This window comes from Lissotriton vulgaris, chromosome 3_1 (genome assembly GCF_964263255.1).
Source record: "Lissotriton vulgaris chromosome 3_1, aLisVul1.2, whole genome shotgun sequence".
NCBI lineage: Eukaryota > Metazoa > Chordata > Amphibia > Caudata > Salamandridae > Lissotriton > Lissotriton vulgaris.
In genome coordinates this window covers 855,401,562-855,426,937 of record NC_141689.1, presented here as the reverse complement: position 1 = coordinate 855,426,937, position 25,376 = coordinate 855,401,562, and the positions used below count along the sequence as shown (strand labels likewise).

Below are 25,376 nucleotides of genomic sequence, written 5' to 3'. Positions count from 1 at the left end.
ACTGCCCCATCCCAGCTTAGAACCTGGCTATATGCAAATTAGTCTGTCCCTGGCCCAGTGCATCATGGGAACAGGGCAGACCAAACTACCAAGCCAATTCTTCACCAGAAAGGAGACAAGCTACCAGGGACCGGTTTCTGGCATTTCAGCCTTCTTCGGCCCGGCTTGCTTGAATCCTGATGGAGCAGTGAGAAAGGGACTCATGTCTGAGTATACCCTGCCACACCTATAGTGGCCAAAAACGATTTAGAAAAGGGGGTGGTGATGAACAGAGTGTCTGAGTTAAGCAGACCACTCTTACCCAGTCCAAAGATCAGGGCTTGATCCATCACCGTTATTTATCTCACTGCCCCATCCCAGCTTAGAACCTGGCTATATGCAAATTAGTCTGTCCCTGGCCCAGTGCATCATGGGAACAGGGCAGACCAAACTACCAAGCCAATTCTTCACCAGAAAGGAGACAAGCTACCAGGGACCGGTTTCTGGCATTTCAGCCTTCTTCGGCCCGGCTTGCTTGAATCCTGATGGAGCAGTGAGAAAGGGACTCATGTCTGAGTATACCCTGCCACACCTATAGTGGCCAAAAACGATTTAGAAAAGGGGGTGGTGATGAACAGAGTGTCTGAGTTAAGCAGACCACTCTTACCCAGTCTAAAGATCAGGGCTTGATCCATCACCGTTATTTATCTCACTGCCCCATCCCAGCTTAGAACCTGGCTATATGCAAATTAGTCTGTCACTGGCCCAGTGCAGCATGGGAACAGGGCAGACCAAACTACCAAGCCAATTCTTCACCAGAAAGGAGACAAGCTACCAGGGACCGGTTTCTGGCATTTCAGCCTTCTTCGGCCCGGCTTGCTTGAATCCTGATGGAGCAGTGAGAAAGGGACTCATGTCTGAGTATACCCTGCCACACCTATAGTGGCCAAAAACGATTTAGAAAAGGGGGTGGTGATGAACAGAGTGTCTGAGTTAAGCAGACCACTCTTACCCAGTCCAAAGATCAGGGCTTGATCCATCACCATTATTTATCTCACTGCCCCATCCCAGCTTAGAACCTGGCTATATGCAAATTAGTCTGTCCCTGGCCCAGTGCATCATGGGAACAGGGCAGACCAAGCTACCAAGCCAATTCTTCACCAGAAAGGAGACAAGCTACCAGGGACCGGTTTCTGGCATTTCAGCCTTCTTCGGCCCGGCTTGCTTGAATCCTGATGGAGCAGTGAGAAAGGGACTCATGTCTGAGTATACCCTGCCACACCTATAGTGGCCAAAAACGATTTAGAAAAGGGGGTGGTGATGAACATAGGTACATCGCCACACTGTTGCTGGTTTAAATTGGAAGGCATAAGATAAACGCTTAAGTCTAAAAAAGATTCCCTTTGGGGTATTCTGTTAGCATACAATTTACACGTACAACATTTCAGTACACATTCATACTTCACTGTTCAACAATATTGTTAAGCATACAGTGGGTCAGTACCATCAGTTACCAGAAAGTCAAAATGTAAACAATAAAGAGGATTTTCCGTTGGAAAAATGTATTTGACTAATTCATATAAAATCATTAAAAACCACTAAAACGTAGCACATCAATATGCAAAATAAAAACATAAGAGAAACCAAGTCACAAAAATACAAAATAATTATAACGACAACCTTCACATTCATATATCGTTATTTGCACATGTTACAAAATAGTGTACAAATACATTTTATCATATGTGAGCAAAAGACAGCGACACGTTTCGGAGGATTATATTGGTCCCACCTCCTTCCTCAGGCTTGCTATAAATGTATTCCAACACTGTGCATCATATTTGGCACAGGTTATCCCAACAATCTTCGGGGGCTCTCAGCTAATTGCCTCCAGAATATGTTGTAGGGACACTTTTTTACAATTGCCACAGCCAATAAGATTCTGACAAACTTTAGAGGCGATTTTTCAATTTCCACCAATGGTAGGCAACCAATCCTGTAAGTATCTTATGTTTATCACACCATCTTTCTTCTGAATTCCTTTCTGTATTTTTCTATTGTAACCAAGGCATCTAGCAATCCAGCCGGGATTCAAAAATCTCCTGCCTCGAATGCCACAGTCATCTATAGGCATATAGGCATAAGATAAAGCCAACCCTAAAGCGGGTCTAACGAGCCACATTATACAATCATACATTTCGTAAGCAAAGAAACATCAGTGACCCATATGGATAGAAGTCCATTAACACCATAGCGTGGGTAAAGTCATAAGGCATAACATATTAAGGTCATAAGCAAAAGACAGTCTGCCGATCTTGTTTTCAAGAACATGCAATATATTAAGGAAAAAGAAGGAAACAAGGGGAAATGTAAAGGAACACGAGTGACATCTTGGAGGCACCAATTTTTGGAGGTATTGGAGAAAAACAATCCCCCCAGGCAGGATCTGCCGCACTGAGGACAAAGGGCAACACTCACCCTAAGAGTACATTGTTCCCTTGCATTTACATTCTGCCAAAGATTCACAAGGGGGGGCACTTTCCTCCAGGCCATCCCATAGTCTCGGGGTGGGCTCACCCACAGAAAGACTATCAGAGTTTATTGACCTCAGGCCCCAAAAATATGTTCTTAACCTGCCTTCCTATATTTGGGATAGTAATGACATCCAGTCAAATTCAAGGATTTCCATTGGTCTGATGAACTTAAGTTTGTTACTTTCGATGTCGAAAGTCTATACACTCGCATTCATAAAACATTTGGACTCATGGCAGTGCAGTCCTTCCTAGACAAGGATGGGGTTGATCAATATCAGTACAACAAAATTATTGTTCAGATGATGGATATTATCCTCATAAACAACTTTTTTCTCCATGGCAATTGCTGGTTCCAGCAAATACAAGGGACCGCTATGTGTTCTAGGTTTGCTCCCTCTTATGCATGCCTCTATATGGGGTGGTATGAGAGGAAGCATGCTTGGAACAGATGTGCCTCCCCCAGACAGAATATATTGTGTTTTTGGGGAGGTACATTGATGACATTATTTGTCTTTGGTCAGGATCTGAAGAACTATTACACCAATATTTCTCCATTTTAAATGCAAATGAGTATAATGTCAAGCTTACCATGACATTTCACAAGGAGAGAATAAACTTCCTAGACATACAATGATATGTAAAGAATGGAAACATACAAAGCAAACAGATAGGAAACAGCTTGCAATAGGATATTGCACGCTTCAAGTGCACACTCACGCTCTGTGATCAATAAGATTCCTTACGGAGAGATGACAGGAATCAGAAGAAATTGCAGTGAGGAGGAGACATACCCAACCAATATTATAGAGTCTAAAAAAAGATTCCTAAAAAGAGGATATGACAAGCAAGATTTAGACAACGTACTATCCAGAATACAACATACAGATAGGGAAGCCACTCTAAAGGATAAACCTAAGCGGAGCAAAGAAGTCTCCGCTAAGAGCACAGTAAGGTTTGTGACCCCATACACTACCCATAGTAAGAGGATATTTAACATCTTGACAAAAAACTGGCGCCTTCTTACGTAGGTTCCCGGTTTTAAAAACTCTCTAAAAAGTACGACATCAATAACCTACAGAAGGGGGCATCCCTGCTTTACACCCTTTGCCCAAGCTATGTCACTGACAGGAAGGAAACATGGCTACCATCGAAACCTGAAGGTTTTTTCACTTGTAGCATGTGTAACATCTGTCCATTTGGCAAAAACAAGATCAAGACTTTCACTTATAATACATCCAGACCACACAGCATTAGTCATTTTATTAATTGCAATACTACTCATGTCATAAATGTGTTAGGATGTAAATGTGAAATGATATATGTGGGCAGCATGGTACCCTGCCTAAAAAAACGAATACAAGAGCACCAAAGGGCAATATTAAACAAGGACAGCAGATACCCCTTGACTGATCACTACAAAACTATACACCCTGAAGATACTGCTTTCTGGTTCCATGGCATTGAACACGTCCCCGTAGGAAAAAGAGGTGGCAACAGAGAACTTATGCTGAAGCAAAAAGAGGCTAAATGGATTTGTTACTTGAAGGCAGCACTTATGGGTCATAATACAGATGGTGAGCTGCATTCTTTTTTGGGGTGAACTACGCTTTGAATTGACACATCGCTGTATCATGAAGTCTGAATCAATGTATAACATGTAATGACACTCCGCATACATATCGAAGTTGTACGTTCATACGAAACAGTGTTTTAAAAATAAACTGTTATGTATCTAAATTGCATGCCCTGTATTCTCTTGTGCCAATCCAACATGCTTATACAAGATTCCACTAGGCATACCCTCTACATCAGATTTAACGATGTACACCTGGTTACTCGCTATCCTGACTTGTTTTTCTATTTTTAGCTCTGGCATGCAAATACATAGAACCCTTTAATCTACTTTATGGAAATACTAGTTTTGATAGGCTTCATCTTACAATATTAATGCTGACACGTTTGAGTATATTACTTGCCACTATGATTGTGGAGCCTTTTAATATGGTTTGGGTGGCTCTTGATATATATCTATGACACTGGTGCATGGTTTGATACGGCCTGTCACTTGTGCTCTGTCAACATATGAAGGCTTTGTATAAGTACAGTTCAACTGTCAATGACATACAAGCATCCTTATGTTTTTACTCTGACCCGTATTTTGTGCCCTTGTTTATGGTGTTGTGTCTTCTGTTTGCATTTCTGATTGGGTTGCAACATTCAATTTCTAATGAACGTTGCGAGCCTACTCATGATGCCAATGCTCCACCCTCGCGTCACCCTCCTTATGCGATTCCCATTTTTACATTGATGACATTGCAAGCCTACTGATGATGCTCGTGGTTTTGTGGTGATGTCCCTCAAGCTGTAAAGTATGAAAAATAAAAAATTTAGATTGTATGATACTTAAAGATGGCTCACCAATGCACCACCCTCATGTCACTCTCCTTACAAGATTTGCGTCTTGACACTAAAGACTTCGCTATTTCACGTTGCTTCTTTGTTGAGTAGGATTGAATTAAAACATACAAAATTTGATAATGTATTACTATGGTGATTTAACACATTATGCTGGTGAAGTGATCATGATAGCATTTCTGCCGGTTTATATGAGATCCTTTTCTAAGGTATTTAAAGATGGTGCATCAATACGCTAAGGCCTGCGTCACCGCTGATCCTCAACTCGCGTCATGACACCGATGATGCATCTCCTTTCTGTATAACTGATTGAACCTTGCCCCTGCTGGCTACCATGCCGTAACCGGGAATACTGTACACGTAGACTGAGTGTTACTTTTTGTCCTCAGCGCGGTGTCCTGCCTGAGGGGGGGTGTTTTTCTCTAATACCTCCAACAATCTTGTGGCCTCGCATTGGTGCCTCCATGAGGTCACTCATGTTCTTTTACGTTTCCCCTTGTAGCCTTCTTTTTCCTTAATATATTGCATGTTCTTGGAAACAAGATAGGCAGACTGTCTTTTGCTTATGACCTTAATATGTTATGCCTTATGACTTTACCCACGCTATGGTGTTAATGGACTTCTGTCCATTTGGGGTCACTGATGATTCTTTGCTTACGAAATGTATGTTTGTATAATGTGGATCGTTAGACCCGCTTTAGGGTTGGCTTTATCTTATGCCTTCCAATTTAAACCAGCAACAGTGTGGCTATGTTCCTATGTTTATACGGGGTCATATATGGTTCCTAACCCTACTACTAAAATACTGTGTGGTTGTGCAAACCGGATCGGAAGATCGCCCTTTGGGTATGGCCTCATTTTAAGCCTTCTGAGAACACCTGTGATATTGTGGCATTGTACATGTGTCTACAGGGTTACTTGTGGTTTCTCACTCTATACTGTGTGATTTTTTAGCAGTTTGGATTAATAGACCCCCGTTTGGTATGGCTCTTTTCTATGCCATCTTACATTACATTATGACATATCCTTTTGTTTATTACAAGATGAATAGTTGAGCATTGTATATGACTGTCTCTTTTATGATTGGAATCGCTGCATGGTCTATAACATGGGCTTCTGATGCAACGCCCTTACTATGTCCTTTGGTGACTAGGCTTGATCATTATTACCCGCCACACTGGGGTGACTATCGTTAAATATAGCAAACTCTGATTCCTACTGTGTCTGGGAGTTAATCACCGGGTCCTTATGCCCTACTGGGGTTAGTACCACATAATATAGCAAGCTTTTTTTACCTCTTGTTTACTGTACTCAGAGTAGTGTTTTTATTTTTACTTTAGAAGACATTACATGATCCAGAAATACAGGCTCTGGCTTCATGAGAACCTAGCACTTTTTATTTCTATACATTTTAGTACTTATTACAGAAACACAAACACTTTCTTGTGACCTTCTCTGTAAGATATGGTTAATATACCCGTGAGATTTGGTCACTATTTTTCGCTACGTCGATCTATTTTGTATGCTGGCACGCGTGGTTCATTCCGTGAAATTGTGAAAATGGAGTTGACTTCAAATGGGTCCCACTAGATTATTTGATATTTATATCTGTTTTCGACTGAGGTCCCGAATAGGATCTTCGTTTGTCGGTTGCATGGTAGGAATCTGGGCCTGGATTGCCCCCTTTTTAATATGATATTCACCTTGATTCTATACTGTATTATGACTATGGCTAATAAAATTATTATCCACATAGATTTCGAGCTTGGATCTGACTTGATGTACCCTCACTGTGAGGTGAATACCCGGTTAATACTACTGCATTCTATAATGGACCTCTTGTGAATACTCTACATTATCAATCAAGGTGAGATCCCATCGAGTTATGAATTTTGGGATAAGTTAGCAAAATCTTTCCAGTGTGTATAGGAACAATTCTTCCCTCGCAACAATATCAGGGTAATCCCATATACAACCAAATCTTTTCCCACCCTAGCATAAACTCATGCACTATAATGATTATAGGAAAGCACTGGTAGAACTTGCTCTTCGGCTATACAGAAATTTGTATATATGTGTATATATATGTGATTATATTTATATATGTTGTTTGGTATATAGTTGTATTTATATGTTATGTGGGCTGTCTAGAGATCTGACTATGTCTAGTCTGACTTTTTAATAATAATCCAAGCTATGCATCATCTCCATGACTATCGGAGTGATCTGTGTTCAACAAATATGGTGTGTATATGTGTATATATATATATGTATATGTTTTGTTGTTATGTCCTTTTACATTTGTCTCTGTGTGACAATGTATTCTGTGTCTTTATGTGATTGTTTCAGCCCTGATGAAGTTCCTTATGTACAAGGAACGAAACGCGTTGGCTGAGTGCTGTTTTAACTCAAGTTTAAAGAAAGAAGATTGATGGACTAAACTTGTTATTCCGACTACATATCTGGTGCACCTTTCATTCAAAAGTATCTAATTGTATTGTGGTGTTGAATATGAAAACATCAAGGTCTCTGGATCAAAGGGAAACCAATGTGGTATGATGCCACTGCTATCCTAACCCCAGCTTCAGTGAAAGGGGATTTAGATCACTGTCATGTGAACTTTTCTTTATAATGGTCCTTACCCATTATTTAAACTTCTAATAAATAAAAATAAAGAAATGCAATCAATACCACCCCCTGGCCATTTCTATTACAATTTTTTATACTAAATTATTTCTGTGCAAAACAAGACGTAACAAGCAGTGGAAAAGCAAATAGGTCTTGCATTTAGAATGTGAGCACTAAGTTAATGGCTAAGTCAATGATTCTTGGTAAAGCACTGTTTTAAAAAATAAGATACGAAAATCTAAATACAGGAGAAGAAACAAACATTTCTTAAGGTATCTTGAAACTGCACACTGAATTCAATATTTTAGTCACTTCAAAAGGTATGGCTTATTTTTTTACATTTCACACAGGAAACTCTGCACAGAATCCAAAAAGCCTGTTGCACGTGATACAGCTTTGATATACCACAAAGGACTAGTTGCAAGTATTTAAAAGAGTTTAACAGCTTTCTGAGGATGTATGAGCATTGAAATGAAAATGATTGCCATTGACCTTGATTAGGAACTGAAACAAAAGCTTGGGCATTTGGTGATCTGTAGCAGCTGGGGGGCAGATGTATTGTCCTTCATAAGAAGAGACATATTTAAGTCACTCTCATGCCTAAAATGCAGGCTGAGTGCAGATGGCTCCCCCTGCCTTTTTGTGCTAAGACCTGTACTGTCATACAACATGTGGAATGCAAGAAATAACAGTAAACTAAGCAGTAAAGTCTGCTAGGAGAGGTGCAAGGCAACAGGGAGAGTGCAGGGGAATGGGGACATAAGAGCGGTACAGAAAATGTTAATCAGAAAGGAGGAAAACATGTCCTCCCATAGAGAGGTCAAAGAAAAAGAAAAAAGAGTTCCCTGAACATAAGCAGTGGAGGGATACAGGTCAAACAGTCAAAAGAATGGCTAACAAATGGTACTGTAGAGGGAATACATGACTAAGAGGAAGGAAAGCTGTCAAATATTTTTAAAAATATAGTCTGGTGCTCATGCAATATGCTCTGAGGACCTGGGGCAAAGTTAGGGCTATGTAAAACTGTAAAAAAAAAACAAGCCCATGTGATGGGCAAGAAAGTCAGCAAATGATAAACAACGTGTTGACCCAAAATCTGCTCTAAATATTGGTCTTTGACAACAGACAGGTAAAAGCTTTGTGTAGGTGAAATCTAAAATGATGAATTTTTGCCATTATAAACATGGCCACAATGTTCGTCTCTGTTTTACCCCACAAATCTGCTAATTTATCCATCAGAATGTGTGCGTTTTTAATAAATATATTGAAGGTACTTTGGTAAACCAAGAGTGTGACTTTAGCCAGGCTTGATATGTGCTGTATGGGTACATGTTGATATCACAAACACGCTGCTCTACAACCTCCCCAAGAATTTGCCTTACCCAGAAACATATCTTGATGTGTCTTTAAATAACCCCTTAGCAGCGTTAAGTTCAATGTCAAGAGAAATGCAATGGCTTCAGTAGGCATTTTACATACAAGATGTTGCATTACATGCTAATGCCATGGGTGAATGCATATTTAATGTTTCTGATGCAATAATATTTAGATTCATTTAAAGTTTTGGTTATCAGGAGCAATGGGGCAGGCTCGTTGTAATAGTTCTTCCTCACATTTTGTCCACTTTACACTGTGAATTGCAAAACTCAATAGTGGTACTGTGCCACCCTTGTAAAGTCCAGTGGATGGTGTGGCAGGCCCCTCTGTCTGTCATTTCCAGTTTCTGATTGCACAACCTTGGTCTATGGTCACCTCCAATATCCCGGGGATCCCCTGCCTTAAAGGGAGTGCACACTGGAAACAATGCCTGGGGTAGCCTCAAATATGTAGTTCGGGCTCCAGGAACGCTGACCTTGTGGTATGCATTTTAATTAAATGGTTACAAGCAACAACGTGCATTTACTCCTTAGCTTTGGACACCTGTGAGCATGTATGGGACTCGTCCCCAAGGAATGGAGAGATGCTTCAAAAATGCAATTGCTTTTTAGGTCGAGCAGACGTACTCTCAATGCGTGAGCATTGAGAGTGTCTGCTACAGACCTAATGTGGCCCGTATTTAGGAAATTGGACACGACTCAGACGCGCGCTTTTGCAGTCTCAGTTTTGACCGCGGGAGTGCGCGTCTGAGCCGCGCTTGCGCAGAGTAACTCACAGCCCCTGCTCACACACAGACACAGCCAGCCCCCACCCCTCTGCATGCACGCACACACACACAGGCGCGCGTGCACACACACACACACACATACACACGCTGCCGTCCCCCACCCCCCTCCCACCTCCCCCTGCATACACACAGACACGCAAGCACGGAGCCCCACTCACCCGGACTTCTACTCGTCCCGCTCCGGGCTGCTCACTCCGACGTCAACGGGCACAGGGACACCGGCACTCCGCTCCTTGGCTTCCCGGGCGGACGCCGGCTGCACGCAGGGCTCTCCTCTCTCTGCACCGGAGCCATGCGCCAGCCACTGCAGCCTGCCTCCTGCGAAGCTCCGGTCGCGTGTCCGGCCCCGCCCCCGTCCCAACAAAGGTTGCCTGGCTTCCTGGTATCGTAATGCTGTTTATATCTTTGACAGGTCACATGACCCAGCTAACCTATCCAATTCTGGGAGCATCCATGTGACTAAGATAATCTCAAGATAATTGTTACGATCATTGAGTTATTTAATAGATATCGACCACTTGACGGGTTGACTTCACAATAACTATTGTTTGTCGAAAACCCGATATGTTTAGAAATACCCAATCTTTGTCGACTTTTGTTTAGACGTTACACCCAAGATGACGCTACTCACATTCACTGGAAGGTCACATGACGTAGCCAACCAATCCGAAGATGTGACATTGTTTAAAAGAGCACTTCGATGTAGGTTAATTTGATTGCATCTCCGTGACTTTGTCGGCTGAAGCATGCCTTTTTCGATTTTGACAAACAGACTAATTAGTAAGTACTTGTATCTAGCCATTACCGGCATGTTATCTTCATTCTCGCCTGCCGACATAAATCTGTCTTTACATTTGGGCGGCGGCTTAGATTTGCTGATATAGCAACCGCGCATCTGACATGCTCTGTGCTTACTAATGCTGGTGTTTTTATTCAACGCTATTACACTGAGCTGCTCTCTGAAACCGAATAATCTCGCGAAAAATCTAGCTAGTTCCGGCATGTTATTTTCACTCTCGCCTGCCGGCAGAAGCTTGGTTTTACATTTGGGCTGAATAACAGCGTATCTGACATGATCTGTGCTTACTAATGTTGACGGTTTATTCTTAAGCTCAATGTCGTAAGAAACACTATTACACAGAGTAGCTCTTTGAAACTGTAAAATCTTGTGCAGTACCAGCGGTATTGTTTCGCACTGTTATGCATAATATAAAATTAGCAGTGTGATTCATATTCACTATATGTCCATGTTACTAGTCAACGAGTGGAGTTTATATGGCTTAAACAACCATTGATTCTCTATGAAACAATGTGAACACTGAAGTCCTACCATTGTTCCTAAAAGGTTGGGTGCCTTAACGCATAACTTACTCTCAGTCGACACCGACTTTTTATATAGTATTTGTACTGACTGGTTGTTTAAATGTAAATCATTCCATATCAAGCCGTGTGCTTCCAGCCTGCAGGCGGCTGCACCGCTCTGCGACCAGGCGTTTGAAGCCCATGTTTTGGGCCAAGCAGTACCCTGTCACATATAAACACAGCCACGTGTATTGGAAATAGATAAAACAACAGAATGCATCTTGTAACCCTAGAACTGGATGTACAGACGATTCAAGGGCTTCCAAGGGGTTTATAATCCTGCAGTGCCGGTCTAAATCTAGCTGCTATGAAGTGCAGGTGCGTCATTCATGCTGAAGTAACCAGGGCCTTCCACACATTGGACAATGCGCTGCCTCACACACACTGCGCTGCCTCACATACACTGCGCTGCCTCACACACACTGTGCTGCCTCACACACACTGCGCTGCCTCACACACACTGCGCTGCCTCACACGCACTGCACTGCCTCACACACACTGCGCTGCCTCACACTCACTGCGCTGCCTCACATACACACTGCCCTCCCTCACACACACTGCGCTGCCTCACACACACACTGCGCTGCCTCACACACACACTGCATTGCCTCACACACACACTGCGCTGCCTCACACACATACTGCACTGCCTCGCACACACACTGCGCTGCCTCACACACACACACACACTGCACTGCCTCACAAACACAGTATGTAGTCACACACTGCTGTGTGTCACTCACACTGTCCTATCACACACACTGTGCTGTTACACACACACTGCCCTGTGACACACACACTGCACTGCCTCACACACACTGCACTGCATCACGCACACACTGCCCTGCTACACACTGTGCTGCCTCACACACACTACACTACCTCAACACACTGCGCTGCCTCACACACACTGCGCTGCCTCACAGACACTGCGCTGCCTCACAGACACTGCGCTGCCTCACACACACTGCGCTGCCTCACACACACTGCGCTGCCTCACACACACTGCGCTGCCTCACACACACTGCGCTGCCTCACACACACTGCGCTGCCTCACACACACACACAAACACTACGTAGTCACACACTGCTGTGTGTCACTCACACTGTCCTATCACACACACTGCACTGTTACACACAAACTGCACTGTGAGTCACACACTGCACTGCCTCTTACGCACACTGCCCTGCTACACACTACACTGCCCTGCTACACACTACACTGCCTCACACACACACTGTGCTGCCTCACACATGAACTGCACTGCCTCACACACGCACTGCCTCACACACTGTGCTGCCACTCACACACTGCGCTGCCACACACAAGCTGCCTCACACACACACACACGCTGCCTCACACACACACACTGCGCTGCCTCACACACACACACTGCCTCTCACACACACACTGCGCTGCCTCACACACACACTGCGCTGCCTCACACACTGCCCTGCCTCACACACACTGCACTGCCACATAATTACACAGCTCTCAATGCAACATACACTCCAAATACCACTCAGTGCCACATAATTATATGCCACATAATTACACTGCACTCAATGCAACATACACTCCAAACAATACGACTCAGTGCCACAAAATTACATGCTATATAATTACACTGCACTCAATGCAACATACACTCCAAATACCACTCAGTGCCACATAATTACACGCCGCATAATTACACTGCACTCAATGCAACATACACTCCAAACAATATGACTCAGTGCCACAAAATTACACACAACACAATTACACTCTACTGAATACAACATACACTCCACACAATACCACTCAATGCCACATAATTTCATGCTACATAATTACACTGCACTCAATGCAACATACACTCCAAATACCACTCAGTGCCACATAATTACACACCACATAATTACACTGCACTCAATGCAACAAACACTCCAAATACTACTGAGTGCCACATAATTACACACCACATAATTACACTGCACTCAATGCAACATTCACTCCAAATCCCACTCAGTGCCACATAAGTACACTCTACTGAATGCAACGCACACTCCACACAATACCACTCAGTGCCACATAATATGCTACATAATTACACTGCACTCAATGCAACATACACTCCAAATACCACTCAGTGCCACATAATTACTCTACTGAATACAACATACACTCCCCATATTACCACTCAGTGCCACATAATTACACCCCATATAATTACTCTTCTCAATGCAACGTAAATACACTCCACATATTACCACTCAGTGCCGTATAATTACACACCTCATACTTACACTACTCAATGCAACATAAATACACTCTATCTATCTATCACACTCACTCTATCGCCATCACTCTATCTATCTATTGCCCTCACTCTATCTATCTATTGCTTCGCCACAGCATCACTCAGCACCGCCACAGCATCACTCATGGGAAATACAACTCACTAGGTGCTACCACAGCATCAATGAATGCCACAGCATCACTCGTCGCCACCACAACATCACTCGTCGCCACCACAACATCACTCAGCACCACCACAGCATCAATCTGTGCAACCATTCAACAACTGGTTCAAATATGTTCTCTCAATGTTTCAAGCTTTATTACAAATGTCACAAAAAGATGTTAATATTTCACTTCTGTTCTTGGATTTTCGTCACAATAAAATACAATTAACATATTCTTCACAATTTTTTTTTACAAAAGTTTAAGCTACTGCTATTATAAATTACAATAACTTTTATTTCAGTATTATTAAAAACTGTAAAAGCCATTGTTATTTGAAATATCAATACATCTAAGTCACGTAAATACAACACATATTGCATTACAAATGCTATAGGTGTCACATTTGCAACAGTTAAAACTATTGGCATTGTAAATGACAAAGCAATTAAGTTTGCTATTTTCAAAACCAACACATAAATAAAAAATGTGCCATTTACAATACCAATAGCTCAAACTTTCCTAATGCGAGACCTATTGCATTGCAAATGCTTGTTTGGTTAAGGCTGTGCAGTTCCATACTGGGATGCTTTTGGTGTACTAAGCGTCAACTCAAGAGGTAGTGTGAGCTGATTAATGCACCCGGCATATATTTATTATTCAGACCCAAGAATAGCTTTAAGCACATAGGTGAAAAAAGAAACAATGCACCTTAATCACACGTGGAGCAAATTCTGGACTTTTCAAGGATTCACAAACGACTGCCGGAGTACTTCTGGAAATCTATGCTACTTATTGATTTCTACGAGTACCTACCTACATAACATTTATGCATGCAGAATTTCCACCAGGTGGAAATTCTAAACGTGGAAACGTAGGCATATGTGCATTTGCAAATAAAGTTTTTCTTGCTCTGTGGAGAGAATATATTTTCCCAGGTGGGAACCCTAGTGCTTTAAATGGGCAAGTACGGTCAAGTACTGTATGCTTGACTTCTTTCACTTCAAAGAGAGCATCATCATTTCACAAGAGAGATGCAGCGCTTTTCGTGGGAGCGTTTCAGCACTTCTCAGGAACGAGCCGGCGTTCTGGAATAATAAGTACCTGCACTTCTTTGGTGCAATTACAAGCACTTAGGATCCTGTGCCCAATCCACTCCTGGAAATCGGCTCCATTGGCGAAATGTCCTCTATTCCCAATTTTTGGGTTAGAATTCTACAAAACCTTTTTATAGAGCAGGATTGGTGATTTGCCCTTATAAATGGATTTTACTGCCCACCTAGGTTTAATTTAGGTACTCAATGCCGTTCATCTATCATGCTATAAATCGACAGAGTTTAGGTTTCCTCAATTTTCCAGAATGTGCCTAATTTACCTCAGGTGATGGGGAAAAAGGAGAAAAAGGAAAATGTTGCCAATTTAACTAAACTTTTTGTAAAGTAGTTATCGCTATCATATCTCCGTAACACCGATTTCAGTCCTTAGTAAAGTTTCTCTGCACGAGTTTGTTGCCCGCCAATGCACTCTGTATTTAAGGACTCTTCCAAGTTAGTTTGGGAAACACTGCCAGTGACTACAAGCAACATATTTACATCCACCCTACAGCATGACACAGCTGCTGTCAATAGTTCCCTGTCACAAAGTCCTCTCTGTTAATCTGCGAGTGAGGAGGTTAAGGCACTGATTGGCAGCCAAGTTTCTATTACAAGAATTAACTTCTTAAGCCTCGCCTTACAACTCTGATCTTCCGCGCCTTGATTTAATTTGTTGGCCTGACTTTGAACGTTTTCAATTGAATTAATATAGAGTTATCAATAAACAATATCCTTTCAATATTCAAAGTCCGTTTCTAGACCAACTTTGTATTCCCTGATTAAAATAATAATGCACACGTTGCTTTGAAAGTTGCAGGGTGGCTTTTCAAATTCATTTTCAGCTTGTTGTCTGTCTTAGCGGGCACTCTCATGAATCACACCACTTAGTTGCCACTTGATCTGACCATTGTTGTGGCCTAAATGAATCACCCTGCACTTATCTGCATTAACTTAATCTTCCTGAGACCCCTTTGGTATTCTAGAAGGGTGAAAGCCTGGCAAGTCTAAAGTTACCAGATGAACCCATGCAGTCGGGGACACCATGTCCCAGCCCTGTGCCTTCATTAACAACTTAATGAATCTGGAAGCCGTAGCCCTGGCTCACCTCACATGAGCAGCATGCCCCACAGCTACAGCTTTCAGTGGCCTGCAGAAGGACAAACTGAAGTGAAATATGGCCACTTAGGGAGTCGTCGCACAATCCTCATGAGGACCCCTTCTTGCACTCCCTGTGGGCCCTACTGAGCTCTTTATGGCATAAATCACCCGCATAACTCACTAATGTCACACTCACCCACCCACACACCTTCTTGTAAATTGATACTTGTATAGCGCACTACTCACCCGCAAGGGTCTCAAGGTGCTTGTTCGAATACCGCTCTGGAACCCATCCTGGCTTTCCCTGTGAGGCGTCCACTCCTGGGCACCCCAAAGTGGAGTCCAGGCATCCTTAGCGTTATGGGGGCCGTTGTGGAGATTAAGCAAGCTATTGCCCAGAGTTGCAGAGTGGGACTCCATGATTGGAATAGGCACCGAGGCGAGAATTATCAGGTCCGTGGAATTTTGAGCCCAAGATCCGCCGAGGCGGGAAATTGAACCCTGGTCCCGGGCTAGACCTCTGCATCAGGGTCTGCCGCTCTAATCATTGAGCCACACTTCTCTTTGATAGACTGCAGGAATTACTGGAGCAAGGAATCCATGTGGCTTGCTGAGAAGTTAGAGGAGCCAACTAACAAGAAATCAAGGAATAATGATTTGTTGAATTAAATATTTTTTTAAAGAAAGGGCTTCTTCCTATAAATTATACTCTCTATTTTGTTTTGTTACACTCATTTACTCGCGTAACACACTATGGGGCATATTTACAACAGACGGCGATAAATATCGCAAAGCGCGCTTAGCGCTTTTATATTTATCGCCGTCCATCGCTGGAATTTTTTGCCATGCTTGCGCTGTATTTACAACGCATAGCGCAATGGCAATATAAATTCCAGTGATAGCGGGGTAATCGCCGTTTTGCAGGGAACATCGCTGGCTTTCCAGCGATGTTCCCTGCAAAACAGCGATATTCTGCTTGTTGATACGACTATGTGGTCGTAATACAAGAATCCACCCCGCATGTTAGGTATGGGTTAGTCATGATTTTAGCAGACGTTAGTTTTTGGCGAAAACAATGGTTTTCGCCCAAAACTAACATCTGCTAAAATGCGTGGGCCACCTTGTAAATATCGTGATGTGCACATCAGCGATATTTACAATGTTGTTCTGCCCAGTGACGCCCACTTTGCAGAGACGCAAAGGGAGGAGTCGGAAAAAAGGGTGCTAACATGTGCTAATGCATGTTAGCACACTCTTGTAGATAGGGCGATTATTTTATCTCCGCTTTTTTGGTTTTAAAAGCCCAAAAAGCGGAGATATGGCCCTTGTAAATATGCCCCTATGTTTCTTATTTGCATTACCACATTCCTATGTGTAAAACGTCCACCTTTGCTCTGGAAACAGACTCCATGTCAATCCTACATTCACTGTATTTGCTTTTGTGAATCAACAGATACGGGAGGTAAAGCATCTATCATCGGCCCACTCATTTCTAAGGGCGTCCAGCTTGCCTTATAATATCAGGGTGTCCCGGGGTGCATCTACTCACCCTCCCAGGTAAGTGCCATTTTCAAAGATTGATGGCTTTGTGGCAGGAGAGAGTGTTTGATCTGTCAAGAGTTACTCCTTTAAAGCATTATAAGTTATGTTTCATATGATACCCTATACACAATGACCTAGAAAGTGAAGGCCGTTATAGATCTCTCTGAAGCATTAAACACAGTAGGATGGATTCAGTAACAACTGGGCAAACATTAGAGTGACTGTGAGGATTATGGGAAGTGACACCTCAGCTGAACAGTGGCCCTGAAGCCTCCATGTTTAGACAGGTGCTGAGCATGCAGTGTGAATGGAAGCCTATTGGAGACAGTCAACTCGCGTCCTGCAGTTTCTAAGGAGGTATCATGAAGATGACTTCGAACAGCATGTCTTCATCTACATTGCCGTGTAACCTTATGTATTAAAAAAACATGGCAGATGGACGCTTGTCTATGACCAGCAGATGCACAGCATGCGGTTTCATAAATCCGAAAAGAGTCGCAATAGGTCGCCCTCACCTCTAGTAAACCTTGACGGGACAGAAACTTGGCTGTATTCTGCTCCTTCTTTTTAATTACACACATTTTTATTGTCCTGAGTATATCTCTAAAAGTGCTTCGGAAAATGTGCCTGCCACAGTTTCTAAATTTGCACAAAAAGAATCGGTAGGCGAGAATGAATGGTCAGTGCACCTATAGTTCTTTAACTAATTAAGTTCTCGGTGCTGAAATAGAGACTGGATGGTATTGAAGAAGTAACCAATATTTGTCAAATGTGTGACGTGGGGTAAGATTAAGGAATCGGAACAATACAAACCAAAGTCTCCCTGGCAATACACCTGTACCGTCCCTGAAAGATGTGGTGGGACATGTCGCGGATAATGGCAAAACAGCACCCCTGAAAAAAATCCTCTTCTGTCTTATTTCTTCTTGATGTAATAGCAAAACACACAACACATGATTCAGGGAAGAGACCTGCGAAAATGAGCAAATAATGCTAAGAGGTCGGTGTAAACCAATGACAGGGCATTCTTGGTGATCCAGCACCAGACCAAACGAGCTACCGAATGACCAATGTTATGTAAACTTTTATACCTGTGCATTAAAATGGAGCAAAATATAAGTTTTGTGTTAGGTTGTTTGTAATAGGGACTAGAGCAACAGGATTTTCAGCAAGTTTTGTACCAACGTTTTCCCACTGTTGCCTCTCAGTCTAAATAACAGGACATGGACACGAGAAATACATGCTTTGCCAAATTTCAAAGGTGAAAATTGTGACTGAGTGTGAGGCAAAAATCGCGTTGGTCCATTTCTAATCATGTATGCAGCATAATAATACAAAATCAGTCTGCGATATATTTAAATATGGAAAAATGAAAATAGAGCAAAAACAGGTTACAGCTTACTTTATTTGTATTCAAGTACGCTGCATGACATGAGAAACTAGTAAAGTAACCAACATTATGACCGCTACTCGGCCAATTCAAAATTGACATATTTGTGCATACTGAAAGCGGGCACGGAGGCGTTGTTGGCCCTATTTGCCGGTTCCAGGGTCACATTGGAAAAGCGCACAGGCTACACAGAATTAGTAGTCCGCTAAGGGAGCCATGTTTCCTTCTATGAGATTGAATACAGATATGAGTAACTGGAGAGCCCACTACCCTTCACATTAGGTAGGAATAATTGTACACCTTGCTGGGGAAACCAGGGGGAATATTTACAAGGGAATGGCGGAGTATGGCGTTAAGCACAAAATGCTAACGCCATGCTCTGCCATTCCAAAAACGCAGAGACAAGCCGTATTTACAAAGATACGGCACATTCTTGCGTTTTACCTAGTGCTGGCACAAAATTAAGCTGCCTAGTGCCAACACAGGCACCCTTGCACCATAGTGCAAGGGTGCCTGCGTTGAGGGAATGATTGCTTATGTGCAGTAAGGTGTCCCTTCCTGCACATAAACAATCACAAATGGCGATTTGAAACGTCTATGTGTGCTGCATTGTGCAACACACTTAGAAGTTGCAATTCATCATTTTTGTAATGCTTTTTTATGTGCAGGAAGGGACACCTTCCTGCACATAAACAATCCTTCATGGCGTTTTGCTGTTTCTGAGTGTGTTGCACAATGCAGCACACATAGACACAGCAAAATCGAGGAGAAATAAAGCATTTCTCTTCGTTTCGCCATGTTAAGACCACGTTTTTTCCCTGGTCTTAATTTTGGCACAGCCTCCAATTTACGTCACCCTTGTAAATAGGGGACAGTGTCAAAATCAATGGGTGTTGCGGCCAGGTGCCCCTTTCACACTAAGTATAGCGAGAAAGGGTGCCTTATGTACAATGCAGCGTTAAGCCATGTTAAGCGAAGCCCCTATCGCCAGAGGAACATTGTTAAAAGTAACGTTCCTGTGGCGATAGGAGCTTGTAAATATGCCTCCAGGTTCCATGGGCTTCAGGTAGGTATTGTGACTGTCTGTGATTACCCGGTGAGATTAAGATGAAGACAAGAGACCAGAGGGACAACCAGAGAGGATGAGGAAAAAGGGGTCTGGGGGGCTAAAATGAAAGTAGGGATAGACACCAAATCTGTGTCTTCATATAGATAAAAAGAAAGATATCTAGAATCGAAGGGGGCTGGAGAGAGGCAGGTGTTGTGCCCTCTCAATGGGCCGCTGCAGGAGGCATGATAGAAGAGGGAATGAAAGACAGGGTGAAAGAAAGAACAGAAGAGAAGCACGGGCAGGCCCAGTTCAGTGCATAGGGTTACCAAACTGGAAATGAGTGGTGAAATCATGGTTGGCATTCGCAGGGAGAGGGAAGATGAGCGAAAAAGGGTACATATGGCTATAATACTTAGTAATTGTAATGGCGGTGGCTGAAGTTTCTCAAGGAGGGCTGCTCCTCTTTGCCTTCAAAACAAGTAGTTAGGTGGCATGTGACCTGCTGCTCAGAAGGAATCTCTACCTGCTTTAGTAGTTCCACCTCTTTTATCCAGATCTTCTAAGGGTTTCAATGATGCATCTCTTGTACCTCGTTAACCAAACTTTCCTCATTGTCAGCTGGCTGTGCCTCACCACCAGTGGTCTACGCTCTGTGGCATCTCCATGAGCCATTCATTTGCCTTCACTAGTTTTTATCTTTTGGCTGGCTGTCACATCCAGTTGGTTCTTCTAAATTTCCAGCCTTCATCAAGCGATACTGCTTCCAAGCATCATTCCAAAATAACATGCCCCTCTTCACTTTGTCCCTTCTTAACTTCTTACCTCACAATTCTTGGCGCCAATCTACCACAGCTCCATTTCTAGACTATGTATCACCCTGTGGTGCCCAGTTCAGCCATTGTAAGAATTTTGCCAACAATGTGGGCAATCACTTACAAAGAAATGATATTTCACTAACAGTCAAGCAGTATGAGCCTCTGTTCTAATGCAAGCAAACATTATAGAAAAAGTTCTCCCAAGGGTCTCCCTGAATGGGGATGACAAATTGTCATGCCCTCCAAGTACAGTTACTCTCTTTGTAATGGCTTCCCCAGAAAACATGACAACTTCAGGGATTTGGTCACACAGCAACATATCTTTCAACGTATAGTCCATGTACTTTTTAGCTAAAGTACTGTGTACTCAGTGGTTCCTGTAAGGCCATGTCTACCTGGATGGGTCCAAGAACTGCAAACATGATATTGCTACCTCTTCAGGGGGAAGCACAAAACACCGCACAACCAATCACTGCTCACCAGCTCTTGATCATACCCACCTTACAGCTCCATTCATGATCAGGGAGTGGGACCCAATTCATTGTTCATGTTGTGGCCAAAACTGTATCCAGGATGCACTGCCAGCCCCACATCTCAAGACCTCCATATAGCCGTAGCAGTATGCTCTGATAGGGGAGTTTGTTATCCTCTTGACACCCATCGGCCTTCAGAGTGCATCATCTCTAAACAGGGAGTCAGATTCACCATTGTTTATCGCAACTGCTTAAGTTAGACGCTGGTACGGGTGGATACTCCAGCTCAATTATCAGACCATAGATGGGAACTCGCAAAGGATGTGCCTTCCTTGGTTGGAACTCTGCTACACTCTATTGCTCTCATTTTAGTTTGGGTTATGATAGTGCAGCTGTTAAACATAGCTATTGCTGACAAAATAAAATTGAGTGGACTTGGGACCCACCAGTTTCATCTATAAGCTTTATTCAGCAGCTTCTTTCAGCCGTTGGGAGGAGAGATTGTCAAGCGTATCTTAGCTTAGCCCTGTGCAGTATTCATCTCTCACCTAAGATATCTGAATTTTTGGGGGTATCCTTCTGTCTCCATTCGAGTGGTTGCATTGAAATGCATGAGTGACTACTTTACAACTATAGCCCTCTCTGATCACCCCTATTGACTCCTTCCTAAAAGTCTACATCTATTTTTGTATGGCTACATGTTTTAACACATTAAACCCAGGCATATTGGCTTTGCAAGGGCTTGTTTAACAAAGGCTATTCTTGGACCAGGATTTCTTTTTAAAACTTATATGCACTCAAAAAAAGTGTATGCATCGGGTGCATGATTGCTTTCTGCAATGGATTCAAAATATGTTTCCTTCATTTTAGCTATGAGAGGAGAAGCCCATATGAACAACATTCTAGTGCTCCATTTTGCATAATGCAAGTTGCAAAAATGATAACAACACATTTCGTCTGTTTGTAGTATTAGTGTAAATTTTACATAACATGGCCTCAAAAGTGTCTTGGATCCCTTAACGAAAGCGCAATTGAAGTGGCTACTCCCCAATGCTCCATATTTCCTACTTGTTGCCTTATACACCCAGGAAAATGTATGTACAACATAAATGAATGAATTTTCAAGCAATTATGTAATATTTTACCAAATATCAATAAAATAGAAAAGAAAAAATAAATTAAAACAATTATCTAGGGTTAGAAAAAGAACAAAAAAACTTTGTTTTGCGACATTTCAGATGTTGTTCAACAATTGATGATGCTACAGCAGAAAACTGTGCAGATTTTAGCTGATTTGATCAAAAGTAAGGGTTATGTTCAATTGTGAACCAGGAAATTCTGAAAGATGGAACTGACTCATTTCTACATGAATGAATTGATATACCAGTTTCAAGCAAGGCATATTACATGTATGCATGTGTAGAACAAATATTTGTGATGAAGCAACTGCCTTGAGTACGATCTGCTATATCGCGAGGAGTGGAGGTTTGTGTCCCTAACCTGTTACTGGTACTGGTAGTGGCTAAGTGGATGGGTAAAAATGGACCTGGAGTTCTTCGTATTAGGTAGTTTTGGCATGGACTGTGCTGCGAAACCGAGTGAAATAAATCAAATATACCAATTTTAGCAGTCGATTGAAGCAATCCCAACTTGGCTTCTTCAAGAATTGTCTATCCTGTAATCATTCACCCTTGGGATTTTTCCTGTCACAGTGATGTTTTCACATTTAATTAAATGATGAATGCATCAAGATCCTAAACCAGTATGCACAAAGTGTCTTGATTAATCTGGCATAGGTATCTTGAAGGCATGTGTTATTCCCTCAGTTTAGTCACTGTCCTCATAACTCTATGCATCATTTTAGGACAGCGATGAGGCTATGAAAAGATTCAGCTACACTTGTTAGATGAGTCCCTCACTATTGTTTTACCATCACTGCTAAAGAGTGTAAAAAGTGTTTATGATCTTAAAAGTTAATTATGAGCGCATCAATAACGTCTGTTTTCTTCTGAAAAGTTTTGAATATCTGATGGTATGAAATATCCTGCTACTTAGCAACTTCTACTGTTTTCTGCAAATAATGTCCCATTAAGATTTAGGTTTTTGTTTCCGTTTCTACACTTCAAATTTCCAAACCATATACAATATTTTGTGTTACCTGCGCCTTCTCTGTCACCATCAGTTGTGTTTTTAATGTTCCTCTTATTTTATGGCTTTTGAGAAAAAATGACTTATTGTGTATTTACGCCCAAATGTCTCTGCTGTTCACTGACAAGAACGTTATCAAATCTGTTTACAGTTGGAGTAAATTACTATTATACTTATCACGATTCAATATCACGTTTTTTTCTGCAATGTTACATTCTGGAGCAGTGGATGTGAATTTGAGCATTTAAGGTGTGAAAATGCACATTACTAACTGAATGACTGAGTGGCCGCCTAACTAAATGTATTCACATTGGAATATTCCTAGACATTGACAATTGTCATAGACCTAAAGGCACACTTCTGGGATTCTTTTTAAAGTGCTTTTAAGTTGGAAACCTCCAAACGCAGTAGTATAATTATCTGCGTAAATTTTCGACTTTTCTAAGCCCTTTTTTGTAAATGGTGGGCACTGTGGGTTTTTATGGCAATGTATCCCTAGCACTTAAGGTATTCCATTTGCAAATAAAGCCAGCAGACTGAAACGTGGGGTCAAGTGCATCCATCCTCCTCCAGGCTTCACTGAACAGTGTCCACACAATGAGACATCGTGATGCTATCTCTGTAATCTGGTGGTGTTTTACTTTTTACACCTTGTAAAATATCGCATTGTTACTTTATTATCTGCTCTGCAGTGCACTCTGAAGCCCAAAATAACTTGGTTCTTGCGAAAGGAATCATCACTATGAACGCATATACAAAACGGTGGAATTCTAAAAATATATCATATACGTCATAGCTTTTGTGTGGGACACCTTCAAATCTTACCTTGGTCCTGCCCGGTTCCCTTGACACCAAAGTCGTGTGGGACCTCTTCCAGGTTCGGCCGCCACTGGCACACCCCTGCCCTGCGGATTTGTAAGGGCGCGACACGGAGTGACAAAGATATGCCGACATTACGCCTCCCGCTCCTTTTTATCGGGCTCGCGCTAGCGTAAATCCTTCATCGTATCAGGGCAATCGAACCGAATTAGCAACTGTGTTAAAACCAATCTCATTCCAGGAACTTTGCAGCATAGTGTCCGGGGTGACGCCGATAGGCCGTCCCAGCGGGCAGCGTTCCCACGTTGGAGCAGGTGGCGGAGACGCCATGACTTGGCACGCACAGAAGGTATTCTTTCGATTACACATAAACCTGCCTTGATACCCCTCGCACGCAGCGCCAAGGCCCCGCTCTGTGAACCCGCGCTGGAACGGGCCCTGGAATGCTGTGTCAAATCACACATGGGGCTTGGGTTACAGGGTGAATGCTGGAAATATGTTGTTGTTTGGAGCTGCTAATCCAGGGTGCATGCTTGATAATGACACACCGCCAAGTGCTCCTCCGCACAGGACAATGGCGGCAGAAATAGTCTGTGAAAGTAATGTGTGCCGGCAGTAGGAACTTGGAGAGGAATGATTTAATAGCAGCATTAATGCACAGTGTATTTTCACATATATAGCATGCATGCACCTGTGGCTCTGCAGTGGTTTAATTGTGGCTGCGCTGGTGTCTCTGTTCACGCATTCAACTAGCCTGTAACATTATTGTCATATCCATCATATGTATGCCTTGCCTCTGCCACCGTTTTGGGCTGATGGGTGTTTTCAATAGTTGAAGAGCTGGAGCTGCAGTATTTTACTACCTTAGACACACTGTTATTGGAACAGTTTTCAAAGTGAGGGTGCTGGTTGCCACCTGATTGATTTTCTAATGGCGGCACCGGTATTTTGGTGTCCCAGCCGATACAGAAATAATGAAAAATCAACTAAAGGTGCAATTTTAGCCCATATTTGTACATTCTTCAAATAGAAAAAATAAATAGAAAGCACTTGTAAATGTGTTTTAGCGCTGCGTTAGCGACACAAGAGTCATGCTGCAAATAAATATTTTTTTTACATATATAGGGGTCCCAGACTGTATAACTTTTGTACAGGGAAATATATACAAAATGTTTCATATAAAGTACACGTGCCACAGTTGTAAGGAGGAATGTTATTTAATCACATCCTCATTTTCATACATGATTTATATGATGTATCATCATTACTATATTCAAGTGCCCATAAAGAAGAAGGGAGGAGAGTGGGGGGAGAGAGAAGGCTTGTGAGGGTAAAGGAAGTGAATGGATACTCATAAAAGTTACATGTGATCAAACAATATCCGATTAGTTAGTGTCACATGGGTACAACTAATTGTT

General features: G+C 42.4%; 1 protein-coding gene across 1 annotated transcript in view; it reads right to left on the bottom strand.

The window, feature by feature from the left end:
• LOC147727119 (protein FAM240B-like) overlaps positions 1–24,093 on the bottom strand; it is a 179,463-nt gene extending 155,370 nt beyond the window's left edge. Inside the window, exon 1 of the mRNA XM_086963057.1 lies at positions 23,965–24,093. Coding sequence (XP_086819183.1) covers positions 23,965–24,093 — 129 coding nt within the window. The remainder of the gene's footprint in view (positions 1–23,964) is intronic.
• Positions 24,094–25,376: the final 1,283 nt, after the last annotated feature.